This window comes from Vombatus ursinus, unplaced genomic scaffold, assembly GCF_900497805.2.
Source record: "Vombatus ursinus unplaced genomic scaffold, bare-nosed wombat genome assembly UNPS02014781.1, whole genome shotgun sequence".
In the NCBI taxonomy this organism is placed as follows: Eukaryota; Metazoa; Chordata; class Mammalia; order Diprotodontia; family Vombatidae; genus Vombatus; species Vombatus ursinus.
In genome coordinates this window covers 14,038,524-14,063,302 of record NW_020954559.1, presented here as the reverse complement: position 1 = coordinate 14,063,302, position 24,779 = coordinate 14,038,524, and the positions used below count along the sequence as shown (strand labels likewise).

The window sequence follows — 24,779 nt, the reverse complement described above, 5'->3', positions numbered from 1 at the left end:
CTAACAGACATTTAAAAGAATATGAAAAATCAGTTCTCAAATAAAGAAATAGAAGCTATCAACATCCATGTGAAAGAATATTTCAGATCCCATCAATAAAATAAATGTAAATTAAAGAATTCTGCCCCAGCCATAGTTGTAAAAGGTAATTGATTTCACTCCCTTTCTATTTTTTTTATGGTTTATGTCATAAAGATATTCAAGTTGTATCTCCGTTTTTAGTTTATTGTGGCATAAGTTGTTGGTCTAAACTTTATTTCTGTCAAAACAACCTCACTTTTCCCAGTAATACTTTTTAAGTAGGGATTTCTTCCCCAAGTAATTTATGTTCTTGAATTTATCCATCATTAGCTTCTTAGGTTCAATTATTTCTGATTCTTGCTTATCTAATCTCTTCCATTTGTCTACTTTTCTATTTTTTAATCAGTAGTAAATAATTTTGATGATTGCTACAATATAGTATAATTTTAAGTCTGGAAGCATTATTCCCTCTTCATTGCGCCTTTAAAAATTATTTGCCTTGAGATTATAGAGATTTTGCTACTCCAAATTAATTTTATTCAAAAATTTTACTTTCAACGAACACTTGTAAAAAGTGATGAGGTGACAGTAATGATTACTTACTTAGCTTCACACTGATGTTTCCATGTAGGAGTGAACATTTTGCTGTAGTCAACACAAAATTTTCCTGTACTATAACACCACCGCAGAAGTCCTTTCCTTGTGAATCTGTTAATTTGACCTTAAAAAAAAAAAGACATAGTTATTCAGTCAACACTATTTACAACAGCATATAATAGAGGTCTCGTTTCTGCCCCCCTCCAATTTGATTTGTATCCAACCCCAAAATTATGTCTTAGTGGCCACCCTTCATTAGAAGATGTCAGAGTCCTTGACTTGTCTCAGACATTTGCTTACTGTAGCCAGTCATTTAACCTCCCCAGACCTGTAAAATTAGAGGGTTTGACCTTGATGAACTCTCTAAAGTCTTTTCCAATTTGAAAGCTGTGATCCTGTGATCCATATTTTTCCTTTCAAAAATGATTTATTTTTGAAGATATAGCCAATATTAAAATCAATATATTAATAATAAAAAAAACAATTTGGGGGAGGAAGGGGAAGCATCAGAAATTTAGTCCAGCCTTATTTTTGTCACTTACAAGCATTCAGCAGATATTGCCTTTTTTTATTCTTAGGTAGGTGCATTCACTGAAAGTTACCGAATTCAGAATTTAGAGGGAGTCTCATTCGAGGGAGAAAAAAGCACTGACAAGTTTAAGTGAGATTTTAATTTAAAAATGACTTCCTTTCTGCAGTTACCTTTGAATGCAGAGAAATGCAACTCCTTAGGAAAGCATAATGGAATTCAGTGACCATGCTTTTTAAAAACCAGATGATAGAAGAAAGAAAATAGCACAGTGCCTATAATAAATGCTAGTTGACTGACCAAACATGCCGATAACCAAGAATTTCTGAGTATTTAAAAAAAATTGATGACATTTTTCTAGGTAGTTCTTTTCTTTTTCCTTTTAAAAAACTAAATAAGTGGGCATTTCCACATATATTGTAGAAAAGGAGATTATATGTGAAACTACCAATCTCTATTATATAGGACAGGCTTTACTAGGTGATTCTGAGTGACTTTATTTGACTCTTTTTAGTGACAACTCTACAGTGGAAGAGGGCAAGTTTAGAAGCAATGGATGACAGAGTAGCATTTTAGCCTGAAGTAAGAAGAAATGCCAAATAATTAGAGCAATTTTAAAAGTGGCCTTGGTGGCCTCAGGAGCGTATGAATTCCACATCTCTGGGGGTTATTCAAAAAAAGCCTGAGTAACCACTTATCAGGGGTGTTTTAGAGGCATTTCTGTTCAGATATGGGCTGGTCTAGATATTCTGTAATAGTTGGCATTTCTGTACTACTTTTAGGATTCCAAAGTACTTTCCTCACAACAGCTCTGTGAGTTAGCTATTTCAAGTATTATTATCTCCATTTTACATAGGAGGAAACAGGCCCAGAAAGATTTGTTCATGGTTACACAACTGGTAAGGGTCAGAATTGGGATTCCAATGCTGCCTACTAATTAGAACTCCAGTGCTTGCTCTCTCTCTCTCTCTCTCTCTCTCTCTCTCTCTCTCACATATCTATATATGTATATATAAAAATATATATAAATATATATGTATCACTTTATATATATTATACACACATCTATATGTGTATATATAAATATATAGATGTTATAAGTATCACTATATAATACACATCTACACATATATAAATATATAGATGTTGTAAGTATCACTCTATATGTGTATATTATATACATCTATATGTATATATAACTATATAGATATATAAGTAATACTTTATATATATCACATCTATGTATATATATAAATATATATAGATGTGTATCACTTTACGTATATATTATACACATCTATATGTGTGTACATATAAATATATAGATATATAAGTATCACTATGTATACAGCATGATACTTATACACCTATATATTTATATATATGCACATATAGACATATGTGTGTAATATATATTTATACATACACATATATACAATACACACATATTGTATCACTATATTGTCATTATGAAACTTAAGATTTTTAACCTTTGTTGTGTCATGGACTTGTTTGGCAGTCTGGTGAAGCTTGTGAACTCTTTCTCAGAATGATGTTTAAAATACAAAAAATAGGATTACAAAGGAAACCAATTATATTGGAATAAAGATACAAGGGGCAGCTAGGTGGCACAATGCATAAAGCACTGGCCTTGGAGTCAGGAGGACCTGAGTTCAAATTCAGCCTCAGATACCTACTAGCTGTGTGACCTTGAGTAAGTCACTTAACGCTGATTGCCTTCCAAGAAAGAAAAAGAAAGATGTAATTTTCTTCTCATCTAAATTCATAGGCTCCCTGAGATCTACTCTGGCATGCTTTTGGGAAGGGTCTGTGGACTCCAGTTTAAGAACCCCATGGGCTAGGTGATCTCTAAGGCTCTGTTCATCTCTTAATTCTATGACCCTATAGAGTTATGAATCATCTTCATAGAAGGGATCATTGAAGTCATGAGAATAGATAATACTGAAAGAGGGAAAAGTATAGAGAGGATGAATGGCCAAAAGCAGAATAATCATGTAAGGGGAATTAGGGAAGAAGAAACCAGGATAGAGCATCTATCTACCATGCTTGACTGGCTGGTCTTGTGGCACACATGGCCAATGTTGAGAAAACAACTATCTCATTAAATCGGAAAACCTCAAAGACTTTGAAAGACCATTATCACATGGCAAACCACAATCATTTGACATTGCATAGAAACAGCTATAGGACATTGAGGATGCAGACCATATTAAAATCAATATATTAATAATAAAAAGAACAATTGGGATGGGGGGGAAGCACCTAAATTTTACTCTAGCCTCATTTTTGTCACTTAAAAATGTTAGGTAGATATTACTTTATTTTATTCTTGGGTAGATACATTCACTGAAAGTTACCAGACTCAGAATTTAGAGGGAGTCTCAGTTGAGGGGGAAAAACACTCAAAAGTTTAAGTGGTATAGGACATTGCCTCTACATGCTTTTATTTTAAAAGAGAGAACATTGATGCTGTTTTGAAGTAAAGAAAAAAGATCTCGTGGGGGGACAGTCTTTTGCCATTTACTCTTTTTCATGTCTTATAAAGATAATTGGAGAAAGAACTTTGAAAACATAATATAAGTATTATGATCTGACAGTTTGGTTTTGCTTAAGTATTTGTATTTTTAAAACAATGATATTTTTATTTTTGTGGTAGCTCATATTAAATTGCACATTTCTAACTGATATATTTTCATTTGGTGAAGACAGTGGAAATGTTTGTTTAACAAATTGAAACACCTACCACCACATATGTATGGGGCAGTTAGGTGGCACATTGGATAGAGTGTAGGGCCTGCACAAGAAGACTCATCTTTCTTTCCTTTTTTTTTTTTTTTTTTTTTTTTTTGGCAATTGGGGTTAAATGACTTGCCCAGGGTCTCACAGCTAGTAAGTGTCAAGTGTTTGGTTTGAGGCCAGATTTGAACTCAGGTCTTCCTGACTTCAGGGCTGGTACTCTATCCACTGCGGCACCTAGCAGCCCCAAGACTCATCTTTCTGAGCTCAAATCTGGTCTCAGATTTATTATCTGATTATTATTATTTATTATCTATGCAGATAATTGGTTTAAACAATTAGCAATTAGCAAATATTTATTAAGCACCTACTATGGTGACAAATGGGCAGCTAGATGAACAGTGGACAGACCCTGGAGTCAGGAGAATTCATCTTAGTGAGTTCACGTCTGGCCTCAGACACTAGCTGTGTGAAACCTGGGCAAGTCACTTAACCCTGTTTGCCCTCAGTTCCTCATCTGTGAAATGAGCTGGAGAAAGAAATGGCAACTATACAACTGAAAAATGACTGAACAACAACACATATGTATACACATGTAACTACACACAGAATCTTGAGTGTTTATTAAGGATAGATTTCCATTACCTGCCATGGAAAATTTTGGAGAGTCAGCTTGGCATCCGTCAATGTCACATTACTTTTAGAACTGAGGATTCCACATGCACACTTCTCTTCAATAAGAAGAACATGGAGAAAGTCATTGAAATCTGGGTCAAAGGTAAATTCTTCTTATGTTGATAGAAAATATTTATTAATTAATATCTAAAATCTAATGCTAGTTTTGATTTAATCCTTTGTAGGATCCTGACTATTTTAGTCATAAAACTTCAAGGAATTTGCAGTTTACATAATATGATATAATATAGTGTAATAAAATATAATGTCACAATAAATATAATAATATAACAATCAATCATATAATAGTCAATAGAGTTTGGTGGCCATTACCCTTTATTTTCCATCATGAAGCTGAAGTTTGCTGATTAACGTTTGGACGTGAGGAAGAACAATTCTTCATTACAATGAAATGGGCCAAGCTTCATGACCTTTAGATCACCATTTATAAGATAGAAAGGAAGAACCTTGACACATATAGATGAGAGATTGTCTAACCTAGTAGTGTCAAACTCAAATAAAAACAAGGAATACCAAAATGTGCATAAGGAGCACTATAGGTCACATATGACTTAATTTTAAAATGGAATATTATCTATGTTTTATTGTATTTTTATTTATTTTGTTAAATATTTCCCAATTACATTTTAATCTGGTTCAGACCACACTTGGGAGTGTTGTGGGCTGCATGTGGCCTGTGGACTGCACGTCTGACACCTCTGGTCTGACCTGTAATACTAAAATCTTCTCTCTGATTTGTGTACTTACCATTTGGAATACATGATCTGTGATCCTTTCCAAGTTTATAACCCTTTGCACAACTGCACATATAAAATTCCTGCCCTGGACGACAAAAGTGGTCGCATCCTTTACTTCTCTTGGAATGACATTCATTTTTAGCTGACAGGAAAAATCACAAACATTAATATGAGTGTGGAAAAACAATCTCATTTATAACTTCCTTATACCCATTTTCTCAAATTTGAGGTTCTAACATTTTCCCATTGTTTCTTCACATAAGAATTTTTATGACACACAGAACTACATAAAAATCAACTAATATACTTTTTTTTCTTTGGCTAGGCAATGGGGTTAAGTGACTTGCCCAAGGTCACACAGCTAGTAAGTGTCAAGTGTCTGGTTTGAGACTGGATTTGAATTCAGGTCCTCCTGACTCCAGGGCTGGTGCTCTATCCACTGTGCTACCTAGCTGCCCCATATAAGATACTTCTAAGTGAAAATTTTTATGTTATTTTTCCAAATTCCTTGTAAAAATTATTTTTAACATTCATTTAAAAAAAATTTTGAATTCCAAATTCTCTTCCTTCCTCTCTCCCCCCTCCCCTCATTGAGAAGGCAAGCAATTTGATATAGATTATTATAACATACTTTTTACAGAAATATTGGGAGAGTTAAATAATTGGGAAGATATTCAATATTTATTTTTTGGTCTAGACCACTATTCTCAGTCTAAAATATCTAGGGAAAAGAGATTTCCAAGGATTAGGATTGCTAAACCTTTCTCTTTGCCTATTCCAGTATACAATAATGTAGGTGGTATAGTGAAAAAAAGTACTTTACCTGGAATCAGGAAGTCAGGAAGACCTGAGTTCAAATCTGTTCTTAGACACTTCCTAGTTTTATGACCCTGGATAAGTCATTGAGCCTCTCTTGGCTCCATTTCCTCACCTACAGAATGGGGATAATTGTAGCACCTACTTCACTAGGTAGCTGTAATAATCAAATTAGATAACATACGTAGAGCATAGTGCAAACCTTAAAGCCAGCTGTCATTATTAAAATTCCCCAATTGTTTTTGAAGTAATTAACATTTATATAACACTCAGGATTTATAAAACACTTTCCTCACACTAACACTAAGGAAGATAGTGCAAGTATTATTATCCCCATTTTTCACATGAGAAAACTGAGGTTTAGAAAGTATCAGTGACTTGCCCCGGCATACAACTAGTAAGTAAATGGCAGAACCAAGATTTGAGCACGTGGTCCATGCTCTTTCTACCCTACCACACTTCCTAATGTCATATTAAGCTAAAAGTACACAGAACAGTAAGGAAATTCTCTCTTTAATGCTACTGAAAGGCCAAGCAGGCTGAAAATAATTTTTTGTTGTTTGTTCAATCGTTTCCAGTTGTGTCCTGCTCTTTGTGGCTCCAATTGGGGGTTTTCTGTTTTCTTTTTATTTGGCGAGGCAATCAGGGTTAAGTGACTTGCCCAGGATCGGACATAGCTAGCGAATATCGTGTGTCTGAGGCCGGATTTGAACTTAGGTCCTCCTGACTCTAGGGCCTGTGCTCTATCCGTTGAGCCACCTAGCTGCCCCTAATTGGGGTTTTCTTGACAAAGATACTGGAGTGGTTTGCTATTTCCTCCTCCAGCTCAATTTACAGATGAGGCAAATGAGTGATTTGTCAAAGGTCACACAGCTAATAAGAGTTTGAGGCCAGATTTGAACTCAGGAAGACTTGTCCTCCTGATTCTAGGCCCAGAACTCTATCCACTGTGCCACCTAGCTGCCTAAAAATAATTTTAGTAACAAAATAATAACTAATCAGACTATTTGTAATAATAGCAATCATAGTAACTAATAATCAACAATAATGCTAAGCTTAGGTAAATAGTCCATTTATTCTCTCCTAAAATGGCAAAGAATCTTAATTTCTGTATTTTACTACAAATCCCAAAGTGCAGATGTATACCTTCTTCTGGCCTTTTGAACCTTGCTTACTCAATTCATTTAATATTATATAAATAGCTACAAATCTGAATTCAGTTGCTAATTTTTCTCCCATCCCTTTGACGTGGTCTCCATCCAAAAGAAAAGTTGTAAATGAATAAAAATCATAGACCTCTAAGAGATGGATAATCAAGTAACAGACTCCTTAAAAAAAAAATGAAGAATGAGCTACATTCAAGGAATGCACAGAAGACATCATCAAAGTGGTGACCTTCCTTTGCATGAGACATTATTCAAATAATCTTTTTTGGTTCAGACCTATAATTTCATTGGCAGAGGGGATTCCCAGGAAGGAAATCCCCTATCAATGCATATCAGCAATTGCGCTGCAATTCATGTTTTCAAATTGGTGCATGGAGCTCTGAGAGATTAAGTGATTTGCCTATAGTCACAGAGCCATTACGTGTCCAAAGCAGGACATGAAAACTCAGATCTTTTTGACTCCAAGGCAGGTTATCTATCTACTACAACACTCTGCCCTGAATTTAGGTCATAGTCATATAATGTTTATACCAAGAAGGAACCTTGGAGACCATCTGTCCAATTCTCCCATTTTATAACTGAGGTCACAGTGACTTGGCAATATACTAAACAAGATGTATAACATTAATCAAAGTGTAATAGAGGGGTGAGGACTGACTGGCATTCTGATATTTGTGGTTCAGAGGGATATACATTTCCTCTTGGTCTGGAATGTGATTTGGACTATCACAGTCTTTGAACCAGAAAGTGGATCTGAGTCACATCCAGGATTTTTTAAAAATTGCACACTTTATGCAAAAGAACAGACTAAAAGGAAGGAGTAAGGATGGCATGAGCTGGCATCCTCAGACCCTCCTGGGACTTAACAAAGTGAACTGGGATAGTGCTAGGGAATACAGTCGAGAAAGAAAGGAAACCTAAACTACATGTAGCAGGGAAGCAAGCAATTGAGATGGATTATAAGGTCCCTGCTGGCATCTTAGAGCAAAGCAGCTGATGAGAAAGTTCCAAAAAAATCTACTTTCCCCAACTTGCCCTTTCCTGTTACTGGTGCTGTCACATATTCTTTTCACTGCTTTTACTTGAGCATTACTTGTATCTTAATTTTGCTTCATGTATAAAGAAGTCAGGTTTGGGAGTAAAGACTTGTATTGTGTACTTAGTCTATTCTGGGAAAAGAGGAGGAGCTAGCTTGAAATACACAAATTTTAAATTAGAGCAGAAAACAAAATTTCTCTATGAATTTTAAAAATTTTCCTAACTGGGGGCTCTGAGCTATTATATTAATTTGTTTCATCTGATATGTACTCTATAAAATAACAGGGAAAGAGACTTTGAAAACCTAAGGATCCTTAAATTGCCTCCAGATACTTTAAAAGTTAAAAAAAAATGTTAACTTAAAAATTTTTCTAAACTTCAAAAAACCAAAAAATGTACATTAAAAAAATGTTTAGGCTAAAAGCAAGCTACTTGTTGTACTAGGGTGTGGCTGATTAAATCTTCTGAGAAAAAGAAAGCTCAGAAAAGAGGAGAGTGACCAGAGGAAAGATCACACCCTAAACCAATGTCCAGGGAAAAGACAGGCAAGGCTTGGGAATGTACAGCTCTACTTTTAGAAGGGAGGCAGAACAGAAAGGATCAAGTACCACCTGGCCACCTCTATCCTTCACAATGACACCCACTAGTGTTACATAAGATAATTTCTTTCGTACAAAGACAAGCTGTTTACTCTGCCTTCATGCTGCATTCAGAGTGACCTTTATTTTACTGCAAGTACTCCCACTGTATTCATTGTAAGTGGTACAGAAAAAGCTTATGCCAAAGCTGCTCTCCTTTCTAAGAGGGTCAGATTATTAAAGTATATTACTCATCTGCTCATGCATAATGAAAAATAATTTATATCTTATGCAGGTTTATAATCTATGAACAGAGGCTAATATCCAAAGCAGGGAAAATATGCTAAAAGATATCCTGATGAACATGCTAGTACTCATTATTATTATTAATTGTTCTATTGTATCAGTTCTGTCTGTTTATCAGCAGTTTTATTGTAAAGATAATAACTTTGGGGGGCAGCTAGATGGGGCGTAGTGGATAGAGCACTGGTTCTGCAGTCAGGAGTGTGTAAGTTCAAATCTGGCCTCAGACACTTGACACTTACTAGCTGTGTGACCCTGGGCAAGTCACTTAACCACATTGCCCAGCCAAAAAAAAAGAAAAAAAGATAATAATTTTGTCTTAATATAGCTCTGAATTAAAATTTTTTCATCTTGTCAAGAAATCTTGTTCTCTAATAGGAAATGTATGATGTTAAGCTCCCTAATGGCAGAGACTGCTTCACTTCTGCTCAGAGTTCCCGTGCACTTAGATTAGGGATTAGCAATTGTAATACCTAATCTCCCAGTTCTTCCATCTCCTCAATCCCATTACATTCTACCTCAGCTAGTCAGGAAAAGTCTCACCATTACCCACTTCTTTGATCAGAAAGTCTGAGAATCTTCTGTCTGACTATAAACTCCTAACATTCCATCTCTTCCCTATTCCTCACCCTCAAAGCAACCTCCTATCCCTCCACCCTCTGAGTACTTACTGCTCTTCTATGACTTCCTTTTGCTCCCTTCCCAATATTGACACTATAGTTAACCAATTCACCATCACCTGTTCTGTACTCTCATATACTTATCCTATTGCTGCTTAACTCTTGCTAAAATCCAGCCTTGGATTGCTCCCACCATTTGCATTTCTTTACTCCTACTCAGATGCATCAGAATTGAGCTTGAGGATGAGGCAGTTGTGCTGATTAGGTACCTAATGAATTGTATCTAACTTCAACTGGGCTCTTTCTGCAGTGAGGCAATGCTTTTATAACCCTACTTATAACCCTTTTTATTTGCTATGTCCCAGTAGAATGTAAGCTCCTTGTGGGCAGGGACTTTTTTTTTAACATACATTTGTATCCAAAGTGTTATGACACTTTTTATGACACTTCCATATATTAAGTGCTTAATAGATGCTTGTTGCCTCTCTGCCAGTGATATTGAAATGCAATTATCAAAATATATTTTTAATGCAATTTATCAAAATATTTATGCAATTATATTGCATATATATGCAAATTATATTTTGAATATATTTTAATAAATATGTTTTAAATTTAAATTTAAAATTATATTTTAATGCAGTTATCAAAATATCAAATATCAAATATATCAAAATACATTTTTTAAAGAATCAGATACATAGCCGAAGATTAAGAACCTCTGTCTGGCAGCAACAACCCTAACAGCAGCCTTGTTGAGTCTCCTATTTTCATATGCTAAAAGCAGAGGCTGTTTTTTCTTTCCTACATTTCTTTTGCTTCTTTTTCTTTACTTATAATGCCTATCTACCCCAGTAAATGCTATTTTCATTAGTAATTGGTTCTACTGATGGCAGGAGGTCAGGGAAAGGATGCTGGTTTCTGAATTTCTTAAGTCCCCTTCCTCCATAGCCCTTTTTTAGTGCAGATGGGGTTAAGGTAGCTTAAAAGTTTATGTGCCTCCCAAGAGACTGGCCTATTACAAGGGAATGACTTAGATCCTGGGGAACATAGTCACTAAAGTGAGTCATAGGTAGGTCAGCACTAGGCTTTAAGTCAAGAAGACCTTAGTTCAAAACTGGCCTCAGACACTTACTAGCTGCCCTGCAAAGTTACCCACTTTACCATTTCTCAGTGTAAATCCAAGGAAGGCAAACTCATTTTATTATCAGTAAGTTTCCTCAGCCAAAAATGAAGAGGCTGGATTACATGATGTCTCAGGGGCTATTCAGCTCAAACAGAATATGGTTTATGCTGTATAATTAGAAGTCTAAATCTAAAGCAAAAAAATTTTTCATGCACACACACTAATACCACAGACAATGCTCTCTACAGAAAAGTACGTGGCAGGGCGTCAGAAGACCCAGGTTCTAGTTCTGACTTGACTATCGATTAGTTGTGTAACTTTGGACAAAACATTTGAGTTCTCTGGACCTCAGTTTTTGCCTTTGAAAACGAGGAGGTTGGAGCTCTGAGGTATCTTTCAGCTACATCATTCCATGATCCCAAGCTCTTTTCCTTCAATAATAATGACAGTTAATATTTATATAAGCACTTTAAGGTTTGCAAAGTGCTCTACATAGATTATCTCATTTGATGATAATTAACAACCCTGAGAAGTAAGTGTTATTGTGATTACTATTTTATGAATAGGAGGCAAGTAGGTGGATCAGCAGATAGAGCACTGGGCCTGGAGTCCCGAAGACCTGAGTTAAAATCTGGCCTCAGGCACTTACCAGTTGTGTGACTCTGGATAGATCACCTAACCCTGTTTGTCTCAGTTTCTTCATTTGTAGAATCAGCTGGCGAAGAAAATGGCAAACCACTCCAGTATCTTTACCAAGAAAACCCCATCAACAGTATGGTCCACAGGTCATAGAGAGTTGGATACAGGCAACCAACAGCAACAAACAATAATAACACTTTATAAATGAGAAAATGAGCTTGAGAGAGGTTAGATAACTTGCCTAGGATGTCCCAAAACATGATTGGAACTCAAGTTTTTCTGAATCCAAGCTCAACATTCTATCCACTGCACAACCTCCTTGCCATTCCCTTCACAGATTAGTGTCAATAAATAAGTCTAGCAATAAGAAAATATTTCTGTTAAGTAACATGTAAGCTTTTTTGTTGTTGTTCAGACCTGTGATTTTATTTGTATGGGAAACTCCCCGATTGAAACTTCCTCCACAGAGGCTGATCAGCAACTGGTTTGTACCCTCTAGTCTTACCTTCTAGAGAATTACCTGGTGCACTGAGGGTTTAGGAGATTTGTCCTTGGCCAAAAAACACAATATATGTCAGAGGCAGGTCTTAAATCCAGAGTTTACTGTTCCAAAGCTAACCTTCTATCCATCATCATCATATATCTCCCTAAAGGTTTTAAATAGCTCCACAAAAATGTTATGGTAGAGCTCTTTTTGTGGTGGCAAAGAATTGGAAATTGAGAGGATGCCCATCAATTGGGGAATGGCTGAACATGTTGTGGTATGTGAAAGTAATGGAATACTATTGTGCTCTAAGAAATGATGAACAGGCTGACTTCAGAAAAACCTGGAAAGACTTGTATGCTCTGATGCTGAGTGAAATGAGCAGAACCAGGAGAACATTGTACACAGTAACAGCCATGTTGTTCGATGACTAATATTGATAAACTTAACCCTTCCCAGCAATACAAGCATCTAAGACATCTCCAAAGGCCTCGTGATGGAAAATGCTATCCACATCCAAAGAAAGAACTACGGAGTTTGAGCGCAGATTGAAACATACTATTTGTTATTTTTTTTTCTTCTGTTGAGTTTTGTTTCCTCTTTCTGATGGTTCCTTCTATTGGTTCTAATTCTTACTTACAACATCACTAATGTGAAAATATGTTTAATAGGAATGTACATGTATAGCCTATATCAGACCATCTTGGGGAGGGTGGTGGGGAGGAAGGGGGAGAAAAATTTTAAACTCAAAAGCATATGGAAGTGATTGTTGATAAATCAAAATAAATTAATTAAAAAAAAAGAAAAAATGTTATGCTAGGTGATGGTAGTTAGGTGGCATAGTAAATAGAGCACTGGGCCTGTAGTCAGGAAAACCTGAATTAAAATCCACACTTAGACACCTGCTAGCTGTGGGACCCTGGACAAGTCATTTAACCCTTTTTGCCTCAATTTCCTCATTTGTAAAATGAGCTGGAGAAAGAAATGGCAAACCACTCTAGTATCTTTGCCAAGAAAACCCCAAATGGGGTTAGAAACAACTGAAATGACTCAATGACAACAAAACTCAGGGTTGTTCTGAGGATCTAATGTGATAATATTTGTAAAAAACACTTTACCAACTCTAAAAGGATATTCTTAAAATGCTAGCTATTAGTAGTAGTAGTAGCAGAAGTAATAATTGTGAAACATATTACAGGAGACAGTTAATAGACATAATGTATATGCACCAAATTTAGCACAGAAAGAGGAGTTGGAGCTGGTACGGCTTGTATTGTGACCAGCCATTTAATTTGCACCTCTGGCTCTCAGCCAAATAATGTCATTTTGTGACATTATGATGAGGTTTGATAATCTATTAATGATGTTATTATGAAATAACATTGGTAGAGGCAAAGTTATATGGGTTATGTCTCTATTTTATTGATACTTTTGGCCCTTTCTCCACCTAAAAATAGCAATAATACTTCCCCCCTTTATACAATATTTATAGATACACTGTATATTGAGTACTCAATAATCTCTATGTTATACTCTATAAATTATATATATTGCATATAGAGTACTGAGGATTCTATATAATAAACACTCACTTCTGCTTCTCAGGGTGACATCCAATAATCCTAGATGTCACTAGAAGAGGAACCCCTTTGGTTTTGTTACAAAATGAACATAAGGCCCATTTATTAAATTGCTGATGAGCAGCCCATCTACAATGGTGAAGATTTTCTACACTCGGAAGTCCCCACAAAGATCAAATCATAGCTTCTGACTAGAAAAAAAAGACCTATGACAGGAAGAGAATGAGGAGAGGAAAGGGAGTGAATTGTATGTGACGTGAGAGTATGCCTGAAAATTTCATGAAAGGAACAAAATTAAGTCACAACCTTGGCTCTTACCATATTCACAATTTGTTCCCTCATACCCTTCGAGGCAGATGCAAATGTAGTTTCGGATGTAATCCTGACATATTCCATTGTTCAGGCAGGGTTGGGACATACATGGAGTGCCAGCTGTAGAAACACCTCATTAATGAAATACAGCAGGATTTAAGAACTGCAAAACATTTATGGAATATTATTATCTGTAATAAAGGGTATTATTTCAACCTCATTTTAGTCTCCACCTCTGCCTTAGACAATACTTTTATGAGAGCTTTTACAAACTGGCAACCTTGGCAAGCTTAAATTTTGACTCTTGGCCCCCCATTCTATCCACTGTCTGGCTGGGGTTCTTTCAATTAGGAAGACAACCAGAGGACATTAAGTCAAAGAGTATAGTAGAACTAGAGGCAAGGGATAATTAAGGTAATCAGACATAGGATCATAGTTTTAGAAATGGAAGGGACTTTCATGGCTATCTAATTAGACACCTTCCCTCCACCCCCATCCCACTTTACAGATGAGAAAATTGAAATATTAAAATCTTGAGTTTTCCCCTTTTTTGCCCCTTGCTTTCTTAACCGCAAATAGTATTCATTAGTATGTTTTATTTTTTCTAAATTCAATTCAACAAACATTTATCAAAAATTTACTCTGGATGGACTAGAGTAGAGAAAAACTTGAGGCAGGCAGACCCACCTAATCAAGGCATGAGGTGATGGGAGCCTTCACTAGTTAGATTACAATAAAGAGTTGTTTAATTGAATTGATAACTAGCCCTCCTATTCATAACTTAGACTCCACCCTTTTAGGATTACATAAATTGAAGGAGATTTTATAAGAGACTGATTCTTTTTGCAAAAAAAAAAAAGGTACTCTTCTGGTCGATATATGTTTAAAAAAATTACTTCCACTTTGAGTCTGAGTTAAAAATACACTAACTATGTCTTATTCACACACACACAAAATTTTACTCTGTACGCTTCCAGATACTATGGATGTGAAGACAAAAAGATAGATCCTGCCCTCAAAGAGCTTGCATTATATTCTTCTTTCTTTTTTTCCCTTCTTCATTTTAAAAATTCCTCTTTTGCCATATAAAACTCCTTTTTGACTCCACACTTCTTTCCTTGATTGAAACTCCTAAATACAAAACCTTCTCCAGGAGAGGCAATGCAGGGGAGAGGAAAGAAAACAAAAAGAGAACCCATGAGACCAGTTGCCCTAGACTTAACTCCTAGCCTATAATAAGTTTTCTCTCTCTCTGTCTCTCTGATGACACCAAGTTGGAGGCTTCATTATTAATAAATAACTGGGCTTCCTTAGGACCCCATCCATGACACAAGATTCATTATGTTCTACCACTGTAACCAGTATTGGTGGTGAATCTATTACACACATGTCACATCATTACCACCTAGATGGCTTGACTGTCACCTCTTAAGTCATTTCTCTAAGGTTTTAAAAGATGTAAAACAGGTGTGAACTTTTTGATTGAAGAATATATTCCAACAATGCTAGTTATTTTGAAGAATATATTCCAACAACTTTAGCATTATGTGTAGGAATCCAAGAAGTCATTAGAGAATTTGAGAACTCAATTTAAGAACTAAATGCTTAGACAACTCTTTGGTTTAATTCTTCAAAGCTCAGTAATTTCCTCAGTATGGGAGGAAGTTCCTTCCATTAATATAGGCTGAACATTGTAATTTTGTAGGTGATCTTCAAGAACTACTTTTCCCAAAAAACTTGTGGTCAACCTGGAGATGAACTGAGGAATAATGCTCTCAAAAACACAATAGAGGCAGTGAGTTACTAATGGAAAGAACTTAATCTTAGCTCTGCTAGTTATGTGACCTGAGTTAAATCACTTCACTTGTTTGGGACTCATTTTCTTTATCTCTGAAATAAGGGAGTTAGATCCCCTACAGTTCCTTTCTAGTTCTAAAATTCTATGATTCAAGGAAAAGTTGACAAGACAAATCAAAGAAAGCCACCTACCCATATATTGGCTCCAAAATGTGTGCTGTAAGACAAAAAAAAATCAAATATTTAAAACGGCAGTTTCCCCCCTCTATTATCCCTTTCATCAAAGCATTTATTTATTTATTAAAATATTTACTGAAATATGTGCCAAAATACTAGGATGACAAAAGTAGGATTAATTTTTGGCATTCATCTGGATGTTTTGAAATGCAGCAGTGAAAATGAATATTTAACATCATAGTTTTAAAAATTGGAATGATTGAAGTTTTCATTGTTCAGCCAAACCTCTTGGTTTCATGAAGATGACAAATCCTTGGCATTTGCCTCTCCAGATGACTACTGCCCAGTACACTACTAGTTTGTTTTTTCTGTTTTGGGGTTTTATTTTTTTTTGCTAGGTAATGGGGTTAAGTGACATGCCCAGGGTCACACAGCTAGTAAGTGTCAAGTGTCTGAGGCCAGATTTTGACCTCAGGTCCTCCTGACTCCAGAGCCCGTGTTCTATCCACTGTGCCACCTAGCTGACCTTTACACTACTAGTTTGAAATGAGTCTAGTTTCCTACATTCAGCAAGGGATGGGGGTAGAGATAATATATTATAGACGATAAGAGAACTCTACACCCTCTTCGAGTTTTGAAGTGGCTAACAGCCTCATGTCTTACTGTCTGTAAAGAATCACAGCTACTATACTCATCTTTACAAAGCAACTAAAACAATGGTGAAAATCCTCCTTTAGAAAGATGAGTTTCAGGGCTGCTTCAAGGGAATCTGACAAGTCTTGGGTTCTTTGGTTCCAGCCCTAACACCTCCTTTCCCAGTTTTGTTTCTTATGCCAGGCTATCTAGCTCAGGAACCAAGACTCTTTGGTGGGCATACACAATTACTTTGTCTCACTCAGTCACCCTCTTGTGACTGGGAGAACCCAACTCAATAAATACTAGCTAGCATTATTGTTTGCAGATATTAGGTGCTTAATTAATGTTTGTTGAATGAATATTTGTTCAATTTGCTGCTTGGCAACATGTCAGAATGATATTTTAAGAACTAATTCTGCAATTATTTATCCTTCTTTGGGTCTGTTGCCTTAGGCAGGTCTGAGCTAGCTTCTCCAGCAGGATGGTCAAATTCCTATTTTGCTAGGCTGCTGAGGCTAGTTTGAAGGGGAGGTAATAATCATTCCTAAGAGGACCTTCCAGGGTCACGGTTTGCAGGAATCATATGTTCAAGATGTTTAAGGGAGATGCAAAGATAAATAAGACCTTATGCTCAAGCAGTTTATAATCTATTAAGGGTGATAAGTTGCATATACCACTAGCTATTGTACAATAGAGGCTATAATGAATGTACAACTATCTTAAGTGCGCTACTCCTTGTCAGGCAGCTAGGTGGTGAAATGGATAGAGTGCTAGGCCTGGAGTCAAGGAGACCTGAGTTGAAATCTGGCCTCATTCACTTCCTAGCTAGTGTCTGTGACCCTGGGCAAGTCACTTAGCCCTCTTTGCTTTAGTTGCCTCATCTGTAAAATGAGCTGGAGAAGGAAATGGCAAACCACTTCAGTATCTTTGCCAAGAAAACCCCCAATGGGGTCACGAAGAGTCATTCACGACTGAACAACAGCCATGTGAAAGAACAGGGTCTAATTCAGACTTCACTGAGCAGATTCTGAATGTCCTCCAGGGAGGGAATAACATGGGTGTGAAATTCAGCTAAAAATACAGGGCTTCAGCTTTGAAAGGCAGGTACTGTGCTATTTAAAAAGATAAAGGTCTGGTTTTCTCATTTGATCTATAAGTGAATTTTTGAAGGTGGGGGCAATTAGTGCAGAATTATGCATGTGAAGACAGGTACTACTGACAATTTAAGATAGTCTTAGAAAATAACACTCCTGAAGGGAGAATGGAGCCCAGACAGCGGCCAGGGGCCATTGGGAGCAATAGGTCCCAGGAAAAACCCTGGAGCAACTGAACCAGAAGAAAGATGGGGAGCAGCAGTCCAGTAGCCCAGGTAGCTTGAGGGATTAACAGGAAAGGCGCCTCTTGCCCTGGGGGAAGGGGAAGCAGTAAGCTAGCGGAAAGCCCCACCTCAGTATACCAGGAGGAGATCCTGAAACCCAGGTGGTGGAGCACACAAACACACACCAACACCTGGACCCCCAAGTGCCTCACTGAGGGCAGGGGAACCGGTGGAAACCAGCTTGAAAAACCACCAGGTGCCTCAGCATTTTACAGGAACTGGCTCTCCCAGGGCCTCAGCAAAAGTAAGGGAAGCAGCCCCCCAAGGGGCCCCAGGCGGATAAACATCCTGCACCATCTATCTGAAAGGAGCTGAAGAAGGTGAAAGGAAGGAAAAGCCCAAGGTGAGCAGGAAATCTCGAGGAGTCACACTACCCAATCCTACCCCTAGAGTTCCAGTGTTGCTGATTCCAGCCCAACACCAGATAAGCTGCCAGAACCCTACAGCCTCCAACTGCCAACATTGGAGACCCCAGCACACAAAGCCAGCAACCAGGCCCTAGGCTCCCAACACAAGAAGCCTGGGTCAGTGCCCTCTGCTCCCCAGCAGAAGAGCTTAATCGCTTTAAAGGCCAGGAAATAAGCAAACACCATGAGAAAATAACACTCCTATTTGCCCAGGTTGAATAGCAAATACGTGCCAAAATGTGCCAAATAAGGAGAAGAGGATGTTTATTTTTATTCACTTTATCACCAGCTAAGACTCATGGAAAAGAGCAAACTAATTTTTAAAAAGATCCAAACCATGAGGCCTGGTATATAGTAAGTACATCTGTTGGCAAGACGTGGTTAAAGATCTGAAGACAGTGTAAACATTAGATTAAACCGGGCTACATAGTCTGATTCCTTGATTCATACTACACTTAAAAGTATATTTCAACACTAATAATAAGAATAAGAATAATAGCTGCATAGTGCTTTAAGATTTACAAAGTGTTTTAGATATAGATTTAGATACACATATATTGCCTCATTTTATTTTCACGATAACCCTGTGAGGTGGGTGCCATAGGTATTATTGTTCCCATTTTACAGATGAAAGACTCAGGATCAGAAAGGTTAAATGGTTGGTAATTAGATCACCTGTCTATTAAGTGCTGGAGGTGGGATTTGGACCCAGGACCCTCCTAACTCCAAGGCTTACTCTCTTTCATTCATTGCATCTGAGACTTCCTTTTTCCTTTGTGTCTGATGGAAGAAGGGAGGCACTGACTGGTGATATAACCAGGCTATTATGCCCATTAAAACTGGAGACTCGGGGCAGCTAAGTGGCGAAGTGGATAGAGGACTGGCCCTGAAGTCAGGAGGACCTGAGTTCAAATCTGGCCTCAGACCAAACACTTGATACTTACTATCTGTGTGACCCTGGGCAAGTCACTTAACCCCAATTGCCTTTAAAAAAAAAAAAGAAAAGAAAAATATTTGCAATAAATATCTTTAATAAAAGTTTGACCTTCAAAATCTATAGGGAGCTGGCACAAATATATATGATCAAGAGATATACTCAAGTGTGTGAATAATTATCAAAGTAAAAAATACAAGCTATCAACTACCATCTGAAAAAATTTTAAATCACGAAAAATCACCAGAGATATTCTCAAATTTAGCTGTGAAGTAGCCAAACATAATTTGTTCCTTTTATTAGTATCCTAGTGACAACCAAGAGGGATAGGGAAAGAGCAACACTAAGACATCTCAAAGAAAAATGATAGTGGTGGTTTTTTAATTTTTTGTTTTAGTTTGGTTTTTTTAAAGCTACTGAAGTGAAAGACTATAGGTATGGAACATTGTGTATACTATGTGACAGTTAATATGTTGATATTTGTTATGGTAAACTGCTTTATTCCTCTATTTCTTTTAAAAAACCTTTGTTACAAGGAATGACTCTCTGGGTAAGAGTGGGACATATATGGAAATTAAAATGATTTAAAAATAAATCAATTAAAAAATAAAAAATGAAGTTGGGGAGTGGGCCTGTAGTCTAAGCATTTAGCCTTCTAATGAGTCAATTTGAGTCACTCTACCCCACTTCAAACCTCAGGTCCCCCATCTGTAAAATGAAGGGGTTAAGTCATCTCGAAATTCTTTCTGTAGAAGGATATACTGCATCTGGTTCTAACCCCTTCTTGGAGACCTTCGTTATGTTTTCATCATGAGCACTGACACCAAATGCTATAAATCAGGGCTTGATTTATTGTTCTGTTGATTGAATTTCAAAAAGTGTTAATAATGCAGATTGAATTTAAAAGCGTGTGGGTACATTCCCCTCCCCCCCAAATTGTTATTGTTGTTCAGTTGTTTTTCAGATGTGTCTCCCTTTTGTGACCATATTTGGGGTTTTCTTGGCAAAGATCTGGAGGTGGTTTGCCATTTCCTTCTCCAGCTCATTTTACAGATGAGGAAACTGAGGTAAAGAGGGTGAAGAGACTTGTCCAGGGTCACCCAGCTAGTAAATGTCTGAGGCCAGATGTGAACTCAGGAAGATGAGTCTTCCTGAGTCCTGGCCTGTTATTAAACATTTACCAGTACATTCCTCCGTTTACATCTCTGATCCTATTTGTTTAGGGTTCTGAATATGCTAAATTCTTTCAAAAGAAGTTTGTTCCTAGCTCTTCACTGACAGCAAAGGCCTTAAGGAAGTCTGACTGAGATTTGCACATGAAATTGTTTCTTTAGAATTTAACAGTGATTTAATGGCATAAAAACAACCACGAAGTTTCATCTTGCTCTGAATACTGACTGACTTTAAGATCCCTTCCCCCACTTAGTACCTGACACAAAGTAAGGCACTTAATAAATGTTTGTTGCTTGATGTGTTTGTATGTGTGTGGTATGGTGTGATGTGGTATGGGGTGGTATGGGGCGTGTGTGTGTGTATGTGGGTGTGTGTGTACACACACACACACCCACATACACACACACAAAATCCCCCTTGGCCCCTTCAGGGTAGGGACCGATTCATTTTGTCTTTGTATCCCCAGGACCTAACACAGTGGGTACTTAGTGGGTGCTTAATAAAAGCTTGCTGTTTGATAGCTGGAAGGAGCCGTGGAAAAAAGGTAGACTGATAAGTAGGGTTAAATGATACTTTTTAAAAAAATACACATAATTTGAATGCCAGGGAATTCCACTCTCTATAGTATGTAATTTTTTGGTTTGTTTTTGCTTTTGCTTTTTATTTTGGGGTGTATTTTGGTAATAAATAAAGTTATCTGAATGATAGGGAAGCCAGAAAACCTCCAGAGAATAGCACAAGGCATAGAGTACAGTTTTAGAACACAGAGAACACGTGTTCATTGGTGGACACACCAATGCCTTGTTCCTGCCTCTGCTTTATGAAATCTTGATAGGAAATACGAGTTGCAAATACATGGAACCCCTTCCAAGGGAAATCAGAGCAGTACACTATAAATTTCTTATAACTACAAGTGAACACAGCCAACTTCTGATGAGTTCACCATGTAAGAGGGTCAGAACGCTTGGAAAATTGTTAAAGCAAACTTTGTAGTCACAGATGGAAACCTTTATTCAAAACTATTAAAATAATTTTCTCAGGACTGTATAGTAGTAAAAATGCAAAATGTAAATTAAATATTTTACCATTAAGAACCAGAAATGTTCTCACCTTATACCCTAATTAAGCTAACTTCCAATGAACTAGGGAGTTGTTTAAAATGGATATGCCCCTGACTTGAACTACTTCCAATGCATACCTGGTCACATGTGTCAAGCAATATAACTAATCCAAATAGTAAATCATGATGAAATTTTTATGTAGGAGTCCAGTCCTAAGAAAGGTTATTTTGTTCTCAAAAAGTGGTTTGACCTTTTTGAGACAAGTAGGCCTTTCTGTTAAACATATTAATTTCTAGCTTAGCAGGGGAAAATCTCTTGCTATGCATGATGTCTAAAGCTAACTGCCGCTAACTTGCCAAGTTTGGAAGAAACATTGCTATAACACTGGAGCACAGTTGGCCTTGCTCTCTCCATATGCATTTGTGTTGAGTGTGATTTGGTTGAGCTAATTAAAAAGTTAGGGTCTCAAGTACAGATGCTAGATTAATTCACCTGATAATTTGTTGGAGTAGTGGAAGGAAATGTCCCCTCTAAAATACATGACTAATTAAATTTTGTTGCTTTGAGATAAGAAATTTCTGCAAGACAGCAAAAGGTGAAACAAGTAGAAATGGGGAAAAAAAGTAGTACATACAGTCTTTTCATTGTTTTCAAAGACTTCTCTTGCTTCTTCATAAACACATTTTTCTTCGAAGCATTCTCTTTCCAAATTCCCCTTTAAAATCTCCTCCAAAATAAATGATCTGGCACGTTTCGTTCTTACTATAACTTCATTTGCCTTAGAAGCCGGCCAAAATACTGGAAAGCAGGGCAAGAAAGGAGGTGAGGTCAACACTTAGAGATCATTCAAGAATTGTTAGATCTCTGCTTTTCAAAAAGTCGAGAATGTATGGATATTTGGAAAATAAAAGAAAATCCCAGAACTAATTGACGTTTGTGCTAATGCAAATACCTTTTCCTTTCATTTAAGTTCATTTTTCCACTAGAGAGAGGTGAATCTATACTAAAATATGACATGAATTTAAAATACCAAAAAGGTCCTGACTCTGGCACTAACTAGCTTTGTGACCTTGGGAAAGTCTCATAAAATTTTTCTTTGAAATCATTTTTGTAATTTAGTATGATTAGCATAACTTTATTTTTTATACTTTCTTTTCAAAGTGGACCTCAGTTTTCACATCTGTAAGATGAGGGATCTGGGCTAGATCTATTATTTGAAAATTTATCCCTTTTATTATGAATTAAACAAGCATTGACATTTCAATAAACAAAAACTGAAAAATGGATTGTATATATGAAGCTATGCACTTCTATTAACATATAGGTTTTAAATATACTCATTAAATTTCACAAGATAGTAATAAAGCTTGTCTGTGTATCCTTCTGAATTTCCTTCTTTACTCTTTTGTATATTTTTAAGTGTTTTCCTTAATGATTATCTTTTTTTTAGATTTTCTGATTTAGTTTTTGCTTCTAACATCCTATAATTCTGTTTTCTGTGAAATATAGATATATTTAATTTCTTGGTAAATATCAAATGTATAATCAGATATTTGTAATCTAGAAGATTGCTGTTATAATCAGTATCATTTTATTTCAAATGAGAAGATTCTAATCACTTGATTTATTGAAAATATTTAATCCTTTTGGTGAACATAAGACCTTATTTCTCCTGTTTGCTTTTCAAAGTTAATAAATTGACTGTGAATATTTTTGTCTCTCCTTTCTTCTTTTTCATTTGCTTCTCTTCTTTATTTTATTATTGCAGAGAAGTACACTCATCTCTGATCATAGGCTCAGATAAGTTCAATAATTATAAATGCTTATATGAGAAAGTCTCTTAGACCATTTGGGAGAGAGGGTAAAATGGCAGGTTGTAAAGAAAAATATGATTTTTACACTGCTTAGGCTACCATTAAATAGGATTCCAGATAATTTTGTTTCACAGACTTTAAAAGGGGATTTCAGTGAAATTGATATAGAATGGGAAAGGGGATAAAAAGGATCCTTCTAGCAATGAAAAAAGACAGTGTACTAATTTTGCTCCCTGAAAAAAAAAATCACCACCTCTCAGATATGCTTCTGGGTTGTCTCAAAAAAGCCATCAGCAGAAAGGCAAAGGAAGATAGTAATACAGTAGAATCCAACATCCTACCTGACTGCTCTGACTGATGGAGAGAGAAGGTAAGGAAACATAACTGCAGCATCCAAAAGCAGCCCGCCATTCTGATTGTCCAGGCTAGTTCAGTGGAGTCCAGCTGCATATCAGTGGGTCTTTCAGGAGAGTTAAGCAAGTAAAGAAAGTTCAAAGTTCGAAGTTCACTGCCATTGGGGTAGGAGGGAGTGAGAGAGGAAGGAAAGAAGACTGTTGGTGTTGCAGGGTGATCAGCCAGTAATCTCTTCACTATCTCCAGTTAATGTGCTTGTTAACACGTTACTTATTCAGCATCTGTGGACTTTTGTTTACATACACCAGGCAGCCCCTTGGATCACTCTATCTTTGGCTCATTTTGCTCTCATCCAAAACCTCTGGAAAATCTTAGAAAACAGCTTAAATCTAGCTCATGTCTAGGTCTTCACTGAGGTGGGTAAAAAGGTCCCAGCCTCTGTGCAAGCACTAAATGTAATAATGTATATATTGAGAACAGGACAGCTTTTTATTCTATCTCACAGAAAAAACAAGAGACTGTGGTGAGGACAGAGAATGAGTTTGAGGAGTTGGGTAAAAGGGAGAACTAGAAAAAATAGGAAGTTATGGTCAAATAAATTGTTATTGTTCTTTGTTCTTGAAGAGGACCAATGACATCAGGAAGGTGATTTCTTGACTTGCAAGTGAACTGGATTTAAGTGAGGTAGGGCTGTGCAAAGTCATCAGCCTCACTCTCTCCTCCAAAGTCATCTGAGTCCAATGGCAAGATATAAGTCAGGATGACTGAAAATGGCCTTGGATGCAGTGGAAGACTTTGGCCTTTTTAAGCTGAAGTCTTTCCTAGGTCTCAGTTTGTCTGAGGCAACAGCCATTTAGTGGCTAAAAGCTAGGTAAGAACTGAAGCAAAAGATAAGCCTCAGATACTTACTAGCTGTGTGACCCTGGGCAAGTCACTTAATACTGATTTTGTTCCCCATTTCCCCCCAAAAAATGAAAGTTGGCTACTCAGTCAGGAAGATGTGGGTTGAGGCACTATCAAGTCGCTTAAATGCTCAGGGACCATATCTT

The 24,779-nt window shown here is 36.8% G+C and overlaps 1 protein-coding gene across 2 annotated transcripts in view; it reads right to left on the bottom strand.

Annotated features, from left to right (window-relative positions):
* Positions 1 to 23,850, bottom strand: part of LOC114046285 (vitamin K-dependent protein Z-like) — a 31,182-nt gene extending 7,332 nt beyond the window's left edge. The window contains exons 1-7 of one of the 2 annotated variants that reach the window (XM_027866583.1): positions 23,718 to 23,850; positions 22,197 to 22,360; positions 15,989 to 16,013; positions 14,006 to 14,131; positions 5,348 to 5,479; positions 4,550 to 4,635; positions 625 to 742 (exon numbers count right to left, since the gene is read on the bottom strand). In XM_027866583.1, coding sequence (XP_027722384.1) covers positions 625 to 742; positions 4,550 to 4,635; positions 5,348 to 5,479; positions 14,006 to 14,131; positions 15,989 to 16,013; positions 22,197 to 22,360; positions 23,718 to 23,826 — 760 coding nt within the window. In that variant the 5' untranslated portion in view covers positions 23,827 to 23,850. The remainder of the gene's footprint in view (positions 1 to 624; positions 743 to 4,549; positions 4,636 to 5,347; positions 5,480 to 14,005; positions 14,132 to 15,988; positions 16,014 to 22,196; positions 22,361 to 23,717) is intronic. The other variant, XM_027866584.1, reaches the window with a different exon arrangement.
* Positions 23,851 to 24,779: the final 929 nt, after the last annotated feature.